Source organism: Lycorma delicatula, chromosome 4 (assembly GCF_047948215.1).
Source record: "Lycorma delicatula isolate Av1 chromosome 4, ASM4794821v1, whole genome shotgun sequence".
Lineage (NCBI taxonomy): Eukaryota > Metazoa > Arthropoda > Insecta > Hemiptera > Fulgoridae > Lycorma > Lycorma delicatula.
This window is the reverse complement of record NC_134458.1, coordinates 177,237,698-177,259,081: the sequence shown is the minus strand read 5'-3', so window position 1 is coordinate 177,259,081 and position 21,384 is coordinate 177,237,698. Positions and strand designations below refer to the sequence as shown.

Below are 21,384 nucleotides of genomic sequence, written 5' to 3'. Positions count from 1 at the left end.
TAATCTATCTGATAGCTTGCACTATCGCCTGGCTTTTTCCATGTTATATTCTTCTATTATGATTTTTATATTGGGTGTTGGCAATAACTAAATTATACTTCGTGCAAAACTCTATAAGTCGGTCCCCTCTCATTCCTTTTGCCCAGCCCATATTCACCTACTATATTTCCTTCCTTGCCCTTTCCAATGCTTGCATTCCAATCTCCAACTATTATTAAATCTTCATCTCCTTTTACGTGTTTAATTGCTTCATCAATCTCTTCGTATACACACTCTACCTCATCATCATCATGGGCGCTTGTAGGCATGTAGATGTTAATAATCATTGCTGTCGGCTTAGGTCTTGATTTTATCCTTAATACAACGATTCTATCGCTATATATTCAACTCTACTCTCTTTCCTGTTTTCTTGTTCATTATGAATTCTACTCCTGCATGCCCTTTATTTGAAGCTGATTTAATTATTTTAAAATCATCTGACCAAAAGTCATTTTCTTCTTCCCACTGAACCTCGCTAATTCCTACTACATCTACATTTAACCTATTCGTTTCCCTCTTTAAATTTTCTAATCTACCAACCTTTTTTAGACTTCTAATATTCCATGCTCTGACTCGTAGAATGTTATTTTTTAATTTTCTAGTGACCCCTTCCTTAGTAGTCCCCACCCAGAAATCTGAATGAGGAACTAGTTTACCTCTGGAATATTTTACCAAGGAAGGTGCCTCCATCTTTGTTACATGAAAATGCAGAGAGCTACATTTTCTTGGGAAAAAACCAGCTGTAGATTTCCATTGCTTTCAGCTGCGCAGTACTCAGAAGATTGAGTAATGTTGATATGGCCGTTTAAGTCCTTCTGATCTGTGCCCTTAATTACTGAGAGAGTTGCTGCTCTTTTTCAGGAATGATTCCTTAGTCTGGCTCTCAACAGATACCTCTCTGATATGGTTGCATCTTCGGTTCAGCTATTCTGTATCACTTAGCACAATATTGATTTACAATATTATTTTAACTGGTTATTTCTTACTCAAAAATAGCAATAGTCTTTCTATGTAATCTTATCGTCAATTATTTATTATGTTTGTCTTTAGACAGAAAAATATTAATGTGGATGTTTGCAACTTAAGCAGCAGTGAATATTTGTAAGGAAAGCCATGAGCTGCCAGCAGTATAGAGATTTAAAAAGAGATTACATTTGGCTGACAATGATGTGTTAAATATTGCAAACAGGTTCTCTAAAGTGCAGCCTTATATTGATCTTCTGAATAAAAAGTTTGGCAAGTACAATGTTTTTATTCACCACCTTTCAATAGATGATCAGATGATACCATACTTTGGTGACCATTCTTGTAAAATGTTTGTGAAAGGAAAATCTGTGCACTTTGGCTATAAGGTGTGGTGTTTATCTTCTTCACAAGGATACCTTTTCAACTTTTCTCTTTATCAAGGAAAAGAAGCAGAAGTAGATTCTAGTCTTGGATTAGGTGCTTGCTTCCATTGTTCAACATTTTTTGTGCATTGTAGAATCTCCCAGGAAAAACAGCATTTATTTTTATAGATCTTTTTAGTTCGTATAAATTGTTAATTTTACTGAAGAAAGAAGGCTTTTTCACAACTAGAATGGTTAATGAAAATAGAATTCAAAACTACCCTTTGGAAGATCTCATTATTTGTGTAAGCAACCTTGTGGGATGTATGATCATCGGTTTGATACCACCATTTCAATTTTTATTACAAAATGGAGCTACAACTCTATTACTCTAACTACAAATTTTCAGTCTACTGTACCTCTAAATAATGTCTAAAGGTATTCTAAGATGGAAAAAATGAAAATTTTAATCTAACAGCCATATCTTATCAAGCAATACAGTTGTTTTATGGATGGGGTGATTCACTGGACAGTGGTGTTAGCGACTATCGATTAACAATGAAAAAAAAATAGTGATGGCCTTTGTTTTCAAATTTTCTTGATGTAGCTTTACTAAATTTATGGAAGCCTTACCAATACGTCCACAAAGAACAAAAATTTGACCAACTCAAATTTCAATGACTTGTAGTTATCGCATTATTATTGTTTAAGGCAAATAACACAGAAGAAATATTATTACTATTCCACAAATACAGAGACTTGGACGACCAAGAGTATTTGCAACTGCTACAACTCAGCGACACTCACTAAAAAAGCATCTTCCAGAAAAAAAAGTAAATAACAGAAGAATCTGCTACTAACAGTGTAAAAGTACAATGGTATTTTTGTGTAGTAGTGTAAAGTTGGACTTCACCCAAAATGTTTTATTGACATAAAAAATAATTTTGATATATTCATTATATACTGAAATAAATTATAAACATTACATTTATATTATATCCTAATTTCTGTTCTGTTTAGTTTTTATTTGGATTCGTAAAAATATTAAAATTAAACCAGTTTGTGTTAATTTAGACACCCTTTACTGATGAATTTGCGTTTTTACAACATTTCATAAATCTATAAATAAACATACTTGAGAGTCAAAAATCATACATATGATTCAGAAGCATCTTTAAAGCTAATAAATCAATAAGAAATCATTTTATGACCAGTGCATCAGAGCGCGGCAAAATATGAGTTAATCAAACTTAAATTTTTACATTTCAATTTACTGTGATTGTTTCTTTCTAATGAATACACACATTCATTAGAATGTGGCTTCTGTGTGTATATATATATATATATATATATATATATATATATATATATATATATACACGTACAGAGAGAGAGATTGCAGAGGTTGCTGAATTATTGTGTTATGAATATACGGTATTTGTGTATATGAATATACTCTTCATTAAATTGTTGAAAACATCAGTAATCAAAGAAGAGTATAATTGAAAATATATATTAGTAGTTATGTTACAGTTGACTTTTTTTTTTTTTTTTTTTACAAAGTGTTGAAGATTGAAAATCATATTGAAAAATTATGGCATCTTTTTCCAGTCATTATGGTATATTCTCAACCCAGATAATTTGTACTGTGATAAATGTGTATATATGCACCTTTTGAAATGTAATATTAAAAACATTTCAGCTAAGATTCGTGGTAGGCCTGAAATGGGTATTCTTAATTAAACGCTATTAACTATGAATAGTGTATCCTAACAAATGCTTTATACTATGAAACCATCTTACAAAGTGTTAAAACGTTATTGCATTAAGTGTTTGAACTGTAGTAGTGAGTAAGTGTAGTAGTAAAGTAAGTAGTGATTGTTTCACCGTGAATTTTTTACACTTAACCATTACAATATATACATTTTATATTAATATTTATTTGTATTAGGTTGAACATATATCATACAGTGTGCATGGATATCCATTTTCTGGCAGTGGTTTGGCTTCTTCCAGTAGCACTATTAAAACGAGCACAGCACTTACAAAACAGAGCTCAATTTTGTCTGTGGACGGGTAAGCTGGTTTGTTTTGTTCAGTTATATGCAGGTCTTTATATATATATATATATATATATATGTTTCTTCCTTTTTATTAACTCTGAGTGTGTGTACACAGGTGTGCGAGCTTACTTCCAAATTAGAAAAAAAAAGAAAATTTAATTTGAAAAGCTCAAGTGAATCAATATAAAATAAAAGCTCAATCACAAAACAATTCAAATTAAGGGGGGAACAACGAAAAAATGTACTAGGGCTATGTGCGCTAATCACATGTATATTATTAAAATCAATAAATAATTAACATTAACAATACAAAAAATAATTTTTTTAACATTAATTGAATATATTAAGCATATATATATATATAATGTATGGAGTCATAGAAAACACATTTCCACACTACTCGTCTGTCATATTTAAAAAAATATATAAAATAAAGTAATTAACATTAACAATACAAGAAAATAATTTTTTTAACATTAGTTAAACATATTATTTATATCAGAATTATATGGAATCATATATTTTGAATCATATATATGGAATCATAGAAAACACATTTCCACACTACTCGTCTGTCATATTTAAAAAAAAAAAATCTTATCATTAATTTTTCTCTTCATATACATAAGGATACTTTCCTGCACATATAAAAATAATGACCTCGCATCGAATACACCTGTTTACCCAGTCTCACTGTCCTGTCTCATCGAACAAAGAACACATCATCACTTCCGTACGATCCAACTCAAAACATGTCTCCACTCCATGACTGCTAAATTCACACTAGCCCCAAAACAAAGAATGTCTCGTAAGAATGCCCACTCGTATTTATGCATGTACACACTTTTTTCTGAGAATGTATATGCTCTTACCAGCCCACGATGACATCACCGTCTGGCTATCCAGACCATGTCAGACATCAAAACACAAAGTTATGTAATACAATTTCTTATCAAACTAATTATGTTTATTTAACTATTAAAATAATATAATACTATCTTGCCTATTTTCTGTTTTTAATATCAGCTAAGCCAAATGAATATTAACTACTTTTTAAAATATTTAAACTTTTTTCTTTATGACACAATATATATATTATTCGTAACCAACAAAATTTAGAATGGTTACAGGTGCACACATACCCTCACCCCACAACACATGCCATCTTTAAATCTATGATGTGCCAGTTTGTTATTAAAAATCTACTATCTCCTCATTTAAAGCAAACATTCATGGCATTAAGTCCATCTGCAAAGAAAATTTTCTCCAAACATTGAAATTTAATTTAAACTATATGATGTACAGAAACTGGTATATCTCCTTGGATATTTTCTTCCCTTTAAAATTTTTGAGGGAAATGAAAATTATTGACCATATTTAAAATATAATTTTACTGAGAGATATTCAGTGTCAGTTCAGGCTTTCTCAGTTACAAAGCAATGATAGTTTTTAGTATTAATCTTTTTTTAATCTTATTTCATTCTAAGGAAACATGATTTTTAAAATATCATTATTTACTGACACTTTATTGTCAGAGCTGCCTGCTGTTCACTGAATTCCTTTTTTTTTGTAACTGTACTTTATTCTAATAGATCAAAAGCATTTGATCGTTAATTTAAATTTCCAAGATGAAGAACAGTAGTTAACTTAAACTGCTATATAAATTATAAAATATTTTCATGCTATTATTCATTATTATACATAAATATGATTTAGGTTTGATTTGTTATTATACATTTTAAAAAAATAAAGAAGCAGAAAAATAAGTTAAGATTACATTTCTGGTTATTTCTTCTCTTTTTATTAATAAATTAACATAGTAAATAATGTTTATATGTTGCATTTTAAAAGCAAGGTATTGAAAATAAATTACTAATAAGCCTTTTGCAAGTACTAGTAATTAAAAGTTTGATGTATCAACATTTTTTCAACTTTTATATGATTTTAATTTATTTAGTAATATATAATTTGTCAGTTATATACAAAATGGTTTTTCTTACCATTAAAAAAATAGTATTTATCTCCCTGAGTACTCTTACATTCCAGTATCATGTCATCCATGCAGCATATTATTGTAAATATGTCATTTCAAGTTCTACCTGTTAGTGCTACACATATACTGGTACATGGGCTTTTATTTATTTGTTTTTATTTTAACTAAATACCACTTCTATTTGTATGAAATATTTAGCATTACAAACAAATTGCACATCTCAGCTAAATTTACTAATTTTAAGACAACATTCTTTTGTTACTGTTTACTTATATGTTATTTTGTGTTGTGTCATGCAGCAATAGGGCATTAAAATATGAAAAGTTTTACTGATAAGTTCATTTGGTTTTTGGTTAGAGATTTTGAAGAAAATGTTAATACTAAAAAGTACTAATATTATTAAACGAGGAAATAATTGAATGCAGTAGGAAAACACTCCTTTTTATTTTTAATTACAGTGGTCAACATGATTTTTGTCTCATTAGTACCAATAGGTGTACTTAATGCAGTTTTTTATCCTGTTTTCAAACATGTATTTGGAATTTCTCCATCACCCACAGTTTTTTTTATTTTAATTTTTTTAAATATTTAAAATTTTTTTTGTCCATTGTCAAGTAAAAGCTCCTAGAGCATTGTAAATATGATAGAATCAAATCAGCTATCTCAAAGAGTAGTGTTGCTACTGTTGTGCAGGGTCAGACGTGTAGAGACATATATAAACATGACCTACTGTAGCACACATTCATCAGAACGATGCCAGTTTTAAGATAGTAGTGAACCAGTAAACATGTCGTTGTGAGTGCTTTGTGTGTCTGAATTATTGTGTATTACATATTTACAACTTCATTTCTTTTAATTAGTCGTTAGTTACAAAATGCTTAGAGTTTGTTTAAATCATTCTAATGATGTCTGTTATGTATGTGGTGAAGTGACGCTCAAGTCCCCAAGGTGAAACCTTACTCCATTAGTAAAAAAGTGTTATGAACTTTATTTTGTGTGTAAAGTTGGGGACCAAACAAGGGTCTGGGCCCCACATATATGTTTATTGTGTTCTAGGCTTTTCACTGGATGGAAAAATGGCACATGCCATTTGCTACCCCTGTGATTTAGAGGGAATCCAAAGATCACTCTTCTGACTGTTATGTCTGCTTAACAAACATTAAAGGATTACGTCAAAATCAAAACATATAATGGTGTACCCTAACTTGCAATCTGCAATGAGACCAGTTCCACACTGTGAAGAATTGCCCATACCATAGCCTCCAGAACATGCGACATTAGATGAAGAGAACTCAGAGTCTGATTGAAGTAAGGAAGAAAAAGAAAAGATTCTGGTGATACAACTTTGGAACAAAGCAGTTTATCTGAGCCTCATTTACTGACTCAAGAAAATCTTAACGATCTCATACAAGATTTAAAGTTATCCAAAAAACAGTCTGTAATGCTTGCTTCCGGCTAAAAGGATAGAATCTTCTTAAAAAGAATACAAAGATATGTACTTATCGTAATCGTCATTCTGAGTTTATAGACTATTTTTCTGAAGAAAATGGCTTAGTGTTTTGTAATGACATTTCTTCTCTTATGGAGACACTTTGTAATGAACATAACCCAAGAGTGGTACTTGTTCATTGATTCCTCTAAAGATAGTTTAAAAACTGTGCTTCTGCATAATGGCAGTAAATTTCAATCATTTCCTGTGGCTCCACTCTGTGAGTGTGAAAGAAACATATGAAAACTAAAATTTATATTGGAAAAGCTTCAATATCCAGTGTAAGAATTGAATGTTTGTGGTGATTTGAAGGTAATTGCACTTATTCTTGGTCTTCACTTGGTTACACAAAGTATTGTTGTTTTTTGTGTGAATGGGATAGTAGGAAGAGAAAAAACCATTTCATTAGAAAAGAATCGCCTAAACACGAATCACTCATTCCTGAACATAAAAATGTGAAACATGACCCATTGTGTAATCCTAAAAATGTGTATCTACCTCCGTTACTTATCAAACTAGGATTAATGAAGAATTTTGTCAAGGCCATGGACAATACTCTTGGTTTCATGTACTTAAAACAGAAGTTTCCTAAAATTAGTGATGCAAAAATTAAAGAGGAATATTTATGGGTTCACAAATATGATCCCTAATACATGATGAAAAGTTTGAGGAACTATTGAATTCACTGGAGAAAGCAGATTGGCAAGCATTCAAAAATGTTGCTTAGAGTTTTTTGGGAAATTGAAAGGTGAAAAATTACCGTGATATTGTCAATGATCTTATAAAAATTTGGGTTGCAATGTGTCCGTAAGAGTACACTTCTAGATTTCTTCCCAGAAAATCTTGGTGCAGTGAGTGATGAGCACAAGGAACACTTTCATCAGGAAATTTCACCTTTGGAAAAGGGGTATCAAGGCAAATGGAATCCTAACATGCTGGCCAATTATTGTTGGACCATCAAGAGGGAGCATCCCTCTTGATGCTGTAGAGCATCTACAGCCAAAATATAGCAGAAAATTGTCACTTTTTATTTTCTAGTTATAAATACTATCAGAATCACATATTTTTCTTCCTGTGACAAAAAATTCCTTTTTTTTCCCCAGTGTTATTATACTTTTAATAAATAAATACATTTATATATATATATATATAAAGTTATATATTTTTTTTGTTATGGTGATAACCAGTCTTGTGTAATGGTAGCTGATAAAAAAGATTTTTACTGTGTGTATAACCTTATTTTCATGCAGAAATAAAACAATTCGGTGCAAGAAAAAGAAAAAGTTTAAAAGATTTCTGGTCTTAAAGTTGTAAAAAATGTATTACAGTGTAAATGAATGTGGATCCAATTAAGAAATTATTCAATGTCTGGTAAACATGTGTATATTTAACTTAGATTTTATTATTATCTGTGTTTAAAGAAAAAAATCAAAATACATTCATTGTACTTTGTTTTTTCAGGCATGGCCTTATAGTCACTGGATCAGCTTCTGGTCGAGCTTTAATATTATTGCGTAGCGACAAGGATTTCAGTACTGACCAGACAATTGGAATTAATGTTGAAGTGTGTACTTTAAAATATTTATTCTTTAGGTTTATGTGATAAATAGATTTACCTTATTTATTAAAATTATTATTGAACTAGTATTTACAAGATAAAATAATCTTTTAAACAATAAATTTTAATCAAACAGTATATTTCTTATCCTAGGGGTAAGTAATTATACAAAGTCTGTTCAGAAAATAACTGAACTTGATTTTTTTAATCATTATTATTAATTTTACAGAGTATTGGACTTTTCCCCTTTAAAGTACTCCCTTCCCTTATTCATACACTTTTCCGAGCGGTGTTTACACTTCGCAAAGCAGTCCTGGATAGTTTTATTTGAAATGGCCTTTAAGGTCCGTGACGAATTTGCTTTAATGTCATCAATAGTCTCAAAACAGTGTCCTTTCATCATTGATTTTAATTTCAGAAATAAGAAAAAACTACAAGGAGCATGGTAGGTCTGGTGAGTAGGGAGGCTAAGGGGGGACAGCCATCTGATTTTTGGCACATAACTGATGAACTGATGAAGCTGAGTGTGGGGGTGCATTGTTGTGGTGAAGGAACCAGAGTTGTCTCACCACAATCTATTTTTGCGAACTTTTTTCAGTTTTAAAATGCCGTGATAGTACTCACGGTTCATTGTTTCACCTTGAGGCAAGAATTCAAAGTGCACAATTTCATTAAAATTGAAAGAAATGGAGAGCATCACTTTGATATTGGATCGAGGTTGACTGCTTTCTTGGAGTGTAGAGATCCCTTGCCAATCCATTGTGAAGATTGTACTTTGTCTCAATGTTGTAGCCACGAACCCAACTTTTGTCTTCTGTTATGATCCTTTGCATGAATGTTTCATCGACATTGGCTTGTTAGAGAAGTTGCCGTTAAACATCCACTCGACGATTCTTCTGCTGCTTGGTCATCAAACGAATAACAAACTTTGCTGCAACTTGATGAATGTTCAATTTCACTCAAAATGTCATGGCATGATCCATTTGAGATGCTAACCTCTTCTGCAAGTTCTCTGACAGTCATTCGGCTATTTGCGTGCACCAGATCGTTGATTTTCTGAACATGGTCATCAGTTGAAATCGAAGGTCTTCCAGGTTGAGGGCCATCTTCAATTGTCTGACAGCCACTTTTAAATTGTGAAAACCATTCGTAACAATGCATACGATTCAGAGTATCATCTCCATAAGCTTGTTTAAAAAATTGAAACGTTTCTGTGAAAATTTTCCCCAGTTTCACCCAAAATTTCACGTTGTATCGTTGCTCCCAAAAATCACTACTAATACTTCAACACGTTATACTCAAATAACAATAACACAAAAACTAAATGAGATATTAACAACCCAAGAACATATGGTTACAGAGGAGGTTATGCAGTGATTGCTTCCTTTTTTGATTAAGATAATTTAAGATAGATTATGTTACTTCCAGACCAAAACCTATTATTACCCAAACGTTGATTGTGATTGGTCTGATTTGTGCAACTACAGAAGGGAAAGAACAAACATGCATAACAGTTAAGCACATTACCGCTCCTCCTACGTACATAGCCTGGTAGTAAAAGCATATGTTATTTGTCCCAAAAACTTAAATTAATTTTTCCACATAGTCACCATTTACTCAGTAAAAAAGTACTCTTCACATCTCTCCCAACAGTGAACAAGTTTTCTCATTTTGTCAATAGATAATGCTGACAGTATTTTCTAGATCCTCAACCTGACTGTGTCCTTCATTTCATCATCAATGATGAAATAATTACTCCTTTTTTCTCTCTTTAATTGTAGAAAGAACCAAAGATGGCAGGATGCCAAATTTGATGAGTATGGAGGATGTGGAAGAGGTTCAAATTTCAACTTCACATCACGTGCAACTTTGGCAGTTGCACGTGATGTGTGTGGTTGAGCATTTTTGTGTTGCAGAATAATCCTCTCTGTGGATTGTTGAACATGATGCATACATCTCCTAAGATGTTTTAACATCTATGTATTGTACAGAATTTATAGTTGACCAACGTTCCTATTAGTCAGTCACTTACACATGCCAAAACAGTCATTTGGTATGTCAAAACACTGTTGAAGAATTTTTTTGCAGAGGGTTGTTTTTTAATTTTGATTCTGGCAAACTATAGTGCTGGTATTCCATGCTCAGCCATTTTTCTTCTGGGTTGTATTGATGCAGTTAAATTTCATTTCTCCTCACTATATTGAGTCATCTCCCGTATCACAATAACATATCAGATGTTCACATCATTCGTTTCATTGTTGTTTTTTCTTTTTTGTAAGTTAATATCAGGTGTGGCCAACAGCCACGTTTGGCTGTTGGCCACACCTGATATTGAATTTGGCCCAGAGGCAATTTGGCTGTGAATTTGGCCCAGAGGCAAATTGCCTCTGGGCCAAATTGCAAAGAAACCTTTTTTCACGAGCTGAACGAAATATCAAAATTAAGAAATGTTAAATACAAAAACAATTTTTTTAAGTAAACAAAGTTTTATTATGGAATTTGTTATACTTTTATTTAGATTCATTAAAGAAAAAGTTTGTTCACAAATATAAGTTGAGCTGAAGATTACTAAGTATTTCTTGGCAAGTTTTTTTTTAAATTTCTGTATTTTCCATTATTCAGTTGCTTATAAAAAAAGCTAATATTGAAAAAATGTTTGCTGGCCGTATAAATTCAATATGCGGACTGTATGTTGGCCATGCCTGATTTATATGATAACCCCCCTGTGAACCTGTGCACAGATTTTACGGTAGCCCAGTTGTGCAATAATGTTTCCTTTTGATATGTCTATCTGGGCAGCGTTACACTATTGTATGATGCAATGGTCATTTTGAATCAGTTCATCCATCTCCTTTTGGTGCTTCTCATCAGTCTCAGAAACTGGTCGACTGTTGCAAGTTTCATCTTCAATATTTGCTTTACCAGTTTCTAATGTACAAAATTTTATTGCTCTCCTAATCAGTACTTCAGTTAACAGTTTCATCACCATAAACAGGTTTTAGACGAATGTCACTAGTGTTCACTTTTTCTGCTGTTAAAAATTAATTCAATCATTGTAAACTGCTTTTTTTTTTTAAGTGTACTCGTTTATGGTGACTGGCACAGAAAATGAGTGGGTTTGAGTCAAAGAGTTTTGGAATGTTAATAGTAGATGAGTGAATCTACAAATGGCAGCACCTGTCACATTGTATGACTATGACATTTTCTCTCTACTGTTATGTTTGTGTGCAGTATATTTCAGCTCCCTTTAACAAAATGGAAAGCTTAGTCAAAATCATTCTTGAGGGGATTTTTATAGTACAACTTGAAAAGCTATTTACATCTTGAATACTGTAATATTGTAGAGTTTAGTTGATAATTGTATGAGCTTGAAAATTATAGTGTTTATAAAAAATGACATAGACCCTCTTTTGACATTTTTATCATTTTTTAAAATAGTTTTCTAATAAGGTAAAAATTGAATGAGTTATGGAAGTCATTCAATCATGTATACCTAAGCAGAAATCTGAATCCAAATTTTATGAAAAATAAGGAGTTCAAAAAAGTAAGGAAATTATTTTTTTAGTGCTTTTTATTAACATTTAAAATAATTGTTATTGACCCTAATTTGGTAAGTATTCACCAAATACAACACTTAGAAGATTAAACATTTATGCACCGTTAAGCAGAAATTTCAAGTGTCATTCTTTTATAAATAACATGAAAACTAATCTTAACTATTAGTCAAGTGACTATTTTTTTAGAACTTTTTTTATTATCGTGAATGATAAACATTAACTAAATAAAATAGTTTGAATTTCAAGCATTTATCATCAAGCAGAAACTCATTATTCGAACTATATTTTATAAATTGTTTTAAAATCTTGTTTTTACTTTTTTAAATTTGATTTTTTAGCTTATTAATTGAACTTTAGTTTGGTTCTTTATAAGTCTTGCAAATTACAAAAAAAAAAAAAAATGTTTGGTAATTACAAAACTATTTTTCAATCTCTTCCCTTGGGCCCATACAAAAGTAGAAAGATTTTTCCAGCTTTTTGTACTTCAGTGAAAGAAATATTTCACTTATGTGCAACATGAGCCACATAAAGATACTGAGTTTTTGAAATTTTTTATGCAATCTTGAATATTAATTTCAAAATTATATTTATAATGAAGAAACTTTTTCTTGATTGAGATACCAACAGCCACCACAATAAACAAATGGTTTCTTCACTTCGGCCACGCGGTCCCTCCCAACACCTTCCCGGACACACGTGTGTCTGGAGATTAATATTATGTACAGTAAAGAACTTCTTTTTGCTTCTGAAAAGGCAATCGCCACCCCAAAACCGTGATCGCAAATAGGTACCACCAAATGTAAGTTCCTTATTCCCTTTCCTTTCAAGAAAGAAGAACGAGGGAACGAGCCCAGCAGCCATCAGCCCAGCAGTCACCTGCCCAGCAGCCACTGACAGCATGGAAGAAGGAAGAAACCTGCACTTTCCCCCGCTCAGCCCTTCGGGGCCTCAGGAATATTAAGGTTAACGGTATGTAACTTCGGTTACTACCAATTCTCGGAAAGTGCAGACCAAAGAAGAATGAAGAGGTCATCGGAAGAAGAAGAGGGAGAAGAAGAAGGAAGACCCTCTACTCGTCCAAACATCACGGACTGGAGTCCGAAACAGAGCCCAGCAGAGATGCGTCCTGAAAGGCAGCCATAACAGAAGTGGATGAAGAACTTCTACACAACCTCTCCTTTAACACTTACAAGTTAATTAAAATAAACCAGCAATTGCGACTCCTCCGGAGTAGGGGTCGCATTGCTCTCTCCTGATAGTTAGTGCCCCGTTGTGGCATATTCCTGCTAGCCTATGAAGCATTAGCACTGAAAGGACTTCAGTGGACGGTTTGAAGGGGAATTACGTCGGGAGGACAGGTTTTCATAAACCTAGCCTTCCGCGGTCGGCCCATAAAATGGGTTCGATAATGCTGGTTTAACAACGGATTGGAATGCAATTAAATTCATCCTTAAAATACTAAATAATAAACAAAACTTGAAAAATTAGACCCGCCAATTAAGATAAACCTTTTAAATATACATGCCTGATCATCCAGCAGCAAGGGACTCTGTCCAGGTTCTGCGATTTGTAGGGAGAAATAAACTCCCGCCAACTTTGCATTCCATTCAATTCCATCTTGATTGAATTACACATGATACTTGTGTCATGATTATTGAAAAAATACAAAAGGATAAAAAATCTTATACCAACTCAGATTTTTAAAAAAATTAATTAATTAATTGGTTTAACCTTAGAATTCAGTTTTAAGAAAATATTTCTTTGTTTTTTTGGAATCAAACCAGTCAGAACAGAACAAAAAGATCAACCACTGGCCAACAATTATTATTACTAGTTATTTTTCATATTTTTTTATTTTAGTATTGTTTTTTCATACAAAAAATCTGTTTTACAGAAGCAGAGATATCAGCAAAAGTGTTCAGTTGAAAAGCATGTGGTGAAGAAAATTGAAAATTAATTGTGCAAAATAAGCTATATTTCAATTATTTAATCGTTTTAAAAACTTGTGTTTTGTATTTGTTAGAAATTATTGTTGACTTCGTAGATAGGGATTTATTATGATATTCAAAACTCTGGAACCTATATTTATCTATATTGACTGTACAACAGAATAAAAAAATCTGAATTTTTTAGTGCTGGTTTGGGTTATTGTTATCATCATTACAAATTTAAAACTATGATGATCATGTAAATATTCCATTGAAAATAAATTTTGTATATTTTTAAATTCCACTTAATATAATAAAGCAAACCCCCTTCCCATTTGTAAAATATAAATTTCATTTTTACTCAGAATGGTTTTCATAGTTTGAACTCAACAATTTTTATATAATGTAAGTATGTAATTGTTTTGCAGGTACATTTTATATCACTATATATAAAAGAGTTTTTAAAAAATTGATGCATGAAACTAAGCTGGTATATTCAGTCAATTTTAATTGTATTAGGTTAAGTTAAAATTAATCTTAGGTGATGATAAGCCCCAAAAGATTTTCAAGCTGTTTCGTAACTCCATTTTATACTTTTTTTAACCTTGAAAAATCCTCTCTAAACTTTTTGTTTCTTTACATAGGTATTAATATGTTATTCAATTTGCTTATTTGTAAGGATCCTCAAAATCAGGCAGGGGCTCCCAGTTTGCCTTCGGCTTCCGTTTACATTTCACAAGATGAGATGAAAGTAAGACAAAGGTAAAATTTTAGTTCGAAAGTAGAATTTTGAGAAGAGTAGTATACTCTTTTTTATACTTTGTATAAAAAATCTTTTCATACTACTCTTAGTTCTTTTATAAAAAAAAAGAAGTAATAAAATAGATAACCTGCTCATTCAACTTACTCCAATTTGGAACTGTTTGAGAAGAGAAGCATACAATTTTGGGAGTCTTAGCATGTCTGTATGAAAAAACATGCATTGTGTTCTTGTTCGGTACATTTTCGCCACATGTAAAATTTGTACTTCCACCTTATTGACTTTTCTTCCTTTTTTCTGTTTAGCCTTCGGGTATTACCATATTCAGGTATTACTTCAGAGGATGATATGTATGAGTGTAAATGAAGTGTAGTCTTGTACAGTCTCAGTTCGACTATTCCGGAGATGTGTGGTTAATTGAAACCCAATCACCAAAGAACACCGGTTGAATACCAGATCTGCGATCTGGTATTCAAATTTGTATAAAAGTAACTGCCTTTACTAGAACTTGAACGCTCCTTTACTAGGAACTTTTAACTTCCAAATCAGCTGATTTTGGGAAGACGCGTTCACCACTAGACCAATCCGGTGGGCTCCACCTTATTGCCTAAATAAAATAAACTATATGCATAGGCCATCACAAAGGCAGAGAAATTTTAGGTAATGTAACACTCTTACTCAGTAAATTAATGTAAAAGTGATCCACAAGAAAATTAGGAAACATAGTATTAGTATCTACAACTTTTTTAATGTAGGTTTTTAAATGTTAAATAGTGTAAATTAGTTTATTGAACTTAGTGTTTACTGATCATATGGTTTTTTGTTTCAGATTAAACCAGTCTATTATTTAATGATGAATATCAATGCTAAGCTTCGTGTTGATTCTCATAAACAGATCACAGCATTGCCAAGGGGTCTTGATTTTGAAATTGTTCTGTCATATCATGATAATATTGGATCTGAGTTTGCTGCTGTCCGAAGTAATGTTAAAATGCGTACCAATAGATTTGATAAGGTATGAAGATACTTTATATTTATATATTTTAGTCTTTTAGTTGCATTTTTTTTATTCAAGAAATAACAGCAGTCAGAATTGTATTTGGATACATTGAACTAAAATAATATGAAATCAGCAAGGGAATAATTAAAGTACTATCTAACAGTCAAGGAGTGATATATAGTTGTTACTGCAAGCTTGATTCATATAATTTACATTAAATTGTGAAAATTGTTATCATTGTTCAATCTAGATTAATTTAAGCTTTTCCAGTTGATACGTTGTAGAATAACATCAAGTATAGTATTGAAATAAATGAAAATTTTGGGTACCTTTGTTGTTTTTGTGCATTTTTCGAAGTTTTGAGATTTTCTAAATGCAAAAATCAAAAGAAAACTAGGATACAATTCTGGATATGTATATGTATATATGTACTTATTCACACAAGCCCTGCAGCATTTTTTATGATTCCTATTCAAAATTTCAGGGTATTAGTCTTATTTAAATCATTATAATGAATGAATGATTTCTACTGCATGAAAGATATATTACATTTTATTATTTTACAAACCAGTGTCTTATACGACTGTGACTATGAAAGGTTGCACAAAAACAGTTACAACTTTTAAACAAAAATGAATTTATTATACCCCCATCTCTGCCATTAGAGGAAGAGTACATGTGTAAATATTGTTATGCCTGTATTCTCTTTTTTCTTGTTTAGCCTCTGGTAACTACCGTTTAGATAATTCTTCAGAGGATGAATGAGGATGATATGTATGAGTGTAAATAAAGTGTAGTCTTGTACATTCTCAGTTCGACCATTCCTGAGATGTGTGGTTAATTGAAACCCAACCACCAAAGAACACCGGTATCCATGATCTAGTATTCAAATCCGTGTAAAAATAACTCTCTTTACTAGGACTTGAACGCTGTAACTCTCGACTTTCCAAATCAGCTGATTTGGGAAGACGCGTTAACCACTAGACCAACCCGATGGGTTATGCCTGTATTATTAGTTCTTTATTCTGTAACAAAATATGTAGAATGAAACGTGATTCTGGAAATAAGGTTTTTAGTTTTATTTCAAGTGAACTTCCTTCATGCTTTTCATTTAACTTTCAGTACTCATTAGATTTCAAACTTGTGTACATATCACATCTGGTTATATTCCTCTTCTTTTAGAAAAAAAAATACCTTTTGATTAAAAGTTATGTTTTCAAACTAAAAAGAAACTTCATTTACCTTTGACAAAAAATTAAAAGTTGTGTCAGAAGTTGAAATATTGGTAACCGAGCAGCCAGTAAAAAATATGACATCAATGAATTGTGTATTCAAGATTGGCGAAAGAGAAAGGATTTATTGCTTAGTGCTTCTCTAAAAACAATCATTTCATGGACTGAAATCCAGAAAATTCCCTGAATTAGAACAAGAACTATCTTTGTTTATTAAAGAAAAAAAGGAAAAATGTTTCTGCAGTTTTATAGATGTGTATTATAATAGCGAAACAAATAGCTTTTGCAGGTAGTATTGAGAATTTTACAGCTAGCAGAGGTTGGTTTCAAAAATTTATGTGTAGGTCTGGTTTGACTGTAAGAAGATGGACCACTGTTTTCAAAGATTATCAGTTGCATACAAAGAAAAACTTACAGAATTTCAGTGATATGTTATTGGCTTGTGCAGCAAAAAAATCAATTTTGAATTGTCACAAATGGTATATTTTGTATGTACAAATATGTATACTTTGAAATACCACTGAATTCAACTCTTTAAGTTTTGTTGGTAAAAGGATTGTTCCTGTTTGAACTGGTGGTGATTGTGAAAAACAAACATGAACATTTATGCTTGCCATTTTTAGCAGTGGAACAAAACTTCCACCGTTTACTATTTTCAAGTGAAAATCTTTGCTCAGAGAAAATTTCCCAAAGGGTAAATTATTCAATTTAATGAAAATGGATGGATGGATACTCATTTAATGGAAAATAGTAGAAATTGATGTGGTTTCGTAGACCCAAAATCTTGAAAAACGTCAAATCTAAGCTTGTCCTTGATAGCTTTGGAGACATTTAACTGAAAATGTGAAAAATTTATTATCAAAAAATAATTCTGAATTAGTAATTATTCCAGAAGGATTATCTCCTCTTCTTCAACCTTTGGATGTATGTATTAATAAGCCTTTTAAATATAGATTGAAAGAATTTTGTTCTTCTTGGATGGTAAACAATGATTCATTGTTAACATGGGATTTACAATGTACATTTACAATCATGGGATGAATTAAAAGACCACCTCTCTCCTTGGTCTGTCAACAGATATCGATTGCATGAGAAATTATAGCTTCAGAGCCAGCGATTAAAAGCTTTAAAAGTGTTCAGTTTCAATTAGAATTAATGGGACAGAAGATGATAGCCTCTGGGAAAACAAAGAGGATGAATACTGATTCTGGATATGAAAGTGAAGAAGAAGGTGACTAACTGGAAAGCTTAGCAGCATAAATAATTATTTATCTCTTTATTTATTTATTTATTTACAACATTAATTATTTTTTAGTAATACCAGATCTTCCATTTATTGAAGTATCTTGGTGTAAATATTCCAGAAGTATATATTCTAACTTTTTTTTCTTTCTCATTAATCTTAAAGGTAGTCTGAATCTTTTTAAGATCTGTACTAAGGTACAGATGGGTGTGACAAGGTGTATTAAGGTACATTTTAAATTCTGTTAATATAAACCACCTAGTACAGAATATTGAGATAAATAATATCTTACCTTAATTTTATCATGAAAGTACTTTTGCAGGATCCTGCATCCTCAATTACAATTGAATTATCTAAAAACTGCATATTTAAAAGTTGAAAATTAGAGATACTAAAATAAACCATGCACATGGTTTTATAGGAAAATATTTTATGGTTTATTTTATAAATATACTAGCTGACCCGGCAATGCTTCGCCATTGCTAGATTTGAATATATATATATATAGATTAAATGAACACAAATGAAAGTTTGATAAAATATTAAAAAACTGAACTTACAGAACTTCATAAAATTTAATTTTTCCCTTTCTCCTTTCTTCTCTTTTTTCATTTTTCACAAAAATATTTATTTTCACGTAATTAATACATATTTTGAAAAGGAGCAAAATCAAACATAAATGCAATTTTTCCAAATATCTCAACTCCAGTGCCACCTAGCGGGTCCATCTTTAGCAAAAATATTTCTTTTCATGTAACTAATATATATTCTGAATATGAGCTAAATCGGACCATAAATACAGTTTTTCGAAATATCTTGACCCCAGCACCACCAAGTGGGTCCGAACTAATTCAGAAACCTTCACAGGTGTGCGCATAACAGCTCACCAAAGTTTCATCTCAGTCGGATGAATGGTATAAGAATGCATTAAGGCATATATGTACTTGCAGACCCGGCAATGTTTCGCTATTGCTAGATTTGATTGTATATATATATATATATAGAGTAAATGAATTTCACTTTATCCCTTCTAACCCTTTCACCATTTTCATTCTCCTCTTTCCCCTTTCTTACCATTTCCCCCTTTTCACTATTTTCTTTTATCATTTTTTCTCTTTTCCATTTTCCTTTTCCCATTTTTTCTTTTTTCTCTTTCTCCCTTTTTCCCCACGTGTAAATCAGTTCAGTAGTTTTTTTAGTGTACAGTAGACACACATATGAACATTGTCTTTTATATATGTAATATATAAAAGACAATATGTAATATATATATATATATATATATATATATATATATATATGAAAGTCTGTTTTTATATTTGTTTGTTTCATAAATATCTTGACACTGACTCCACTTAGCGAGTATAGTGTTTGCAAAAACTTTTCTTTTCACGTAACTAATATATATTCTGAGTATGAGCCAAATCAGATCATAAATACAGTTTTCTGAAATATCTGACCCCATTGCCACCTAGTGGGTCCAAATAATTCAGAAACCTTCGTGGGCATGCACACAACAACTCACCAAAGTTTCATCGCAGTTGGATGAATGGTATAGGAACACATACGGGACAAACAAACATTCATTTATATATATATATATATATATATATATATATATATATATATATATATATATATATATAAGATTTTAGAATATTTTAAAAAATCTTCTTTTTTTAATTTAAAAAATTTGTATGTTTAACCATGTACATGGTTGTATTTTTAATTTTTAACTTTTTAATGTGCAGTTTAATTAAATATAATTCAATCATGATTGAGGATGTGGGATCCCTTAAAGTACTTTCATGATAAAATTAAGGTAAGATATTTCTTATCCCTATGTTTTATACTAGGTGGTTTATATAAATAGAATTTAAATTATATATTTTTATATACACGTTATATCAATTGTGAGACAAACTACATCGATTGATTGCATAATCATGAAATTTGCTATGATGACTTATTTATATGCTTTGTGCAACTAAATCTTTATGAAAACCAGACTAGGTTCTTTTTTAATCTATGGTGGGAATAAGTATAATCTGGAAAATTTTATAATAGTTTTTCTAGCTTTTTATATTTTGTAAAGTATCTATAGACTTATTTTATTTTCTTATCGATTATGTGGTATATTAAAAAGAAAAAAATGGTTTAAATGTTGGTTTGTCATGTTGCACTTAACATAATACCAAAATATTTTGATTTATTTTTGGTTTTCTTTCTTGACTTCTGTTGATATCTGAATCATTTAAGGCCAAGATTTAAATTTACAATTCAGCATAACCGTAGCATGTATAAAGCATTACATGCTGACTTCCCGTTTATAATTACAAGTGATGAATGTTATAGCTTATGAAAAATTCCATGCCTGACTAGATTCAAGCCCAGAACTTTTCAGTTATGGATACTCCACCACAGAGTTCAACAATAGTTGGTTTGGACCACTTGCAACCATTTTTTTTCTGTAAGTTTTAAAAAACTTTATAAAAATGAAAGTGACTTAAACAATTCACTAAAAGTAATAAATATGCTTTATCAGTTCTTCAAATTTGGATTTAAAGTCAGTGCCAAATTTCAGAAAGTTATTTGTTAATTCTGTTTAATTTTACACTGAATGCTAGAAGTCAAAATTTAAAACTATTTAAAAGTGTTTCTGCCTGTTTAATTTTTATTTTTTTAGGTTTATTTTAATATTATTTATGTTTATCAAACAGACTTCTATTAATTTATTAAAAACTTTTGAAATAATTCTTTATAATTAATATAATTTGCTAATTATTTGTTATTGTAGGTACATGTTGCGAGGGGAAATGTCAATGGAAGCTTATTTGCCAGTTTAGTAGGCTCTGGGAATACAGTATTGAAAGTATGGGATGATGCTGTACCATATCATTCTAAAGATTACATAAAGTTTAATATTGAACATCTTATGTTTCCGGATAAGACACAGTTAACAGTTGGTGATGTTGTATGCTTCTCGATGCCATTGCTTTCTGAAGAAAATGAAAAAGGGACGTGGACGTGTGCAGATTCAGATATACTTATGATGGAGCGATCTGAAGGTATAGCTCATGCTACTGGTAAAACTGGTACTGCCCTTGTCACTTATCGTTTACCCAATGCTATTACAGCTACTACTGTGATGCAAGTTCTTCCTATCAGTTCGGTAAGTATGTTAAAATAAAATC

At 31.2% G+C, this 21,384-nt stretch overlaps 1 protein-coding gene across 1 annotated transcript in view; it reads left to right on the top strand.

The window, feature by feature from the left end:
- Gp210 (nucleoporin 210) overlaps positions 1-21,384 on the top strand; it is a 108,991-nt gene that overhangs the window by 49,076 nt on the left and 38,531 nt on the right. Inside the window, exons 11-14 of the mRNA XM_075364745.1 lie at positions 3,319-3,443; positions 8,374-8,476; positions 15,545-15,730; positions 20,988-21,362. Coding sequence (XP_075220860.1) covers positions 3,319-3,443; positions 8,374-8,476; positions 15,545-15,730; positions 20,988-21,362 — 789 coding nt within the window. The remainder of the gene's footprint in view (positions 1-3,318; positions 3,444-8,373; positions 8,477-15,544; positions 15,731-20,987; positions 21,363-21,384) is intronic.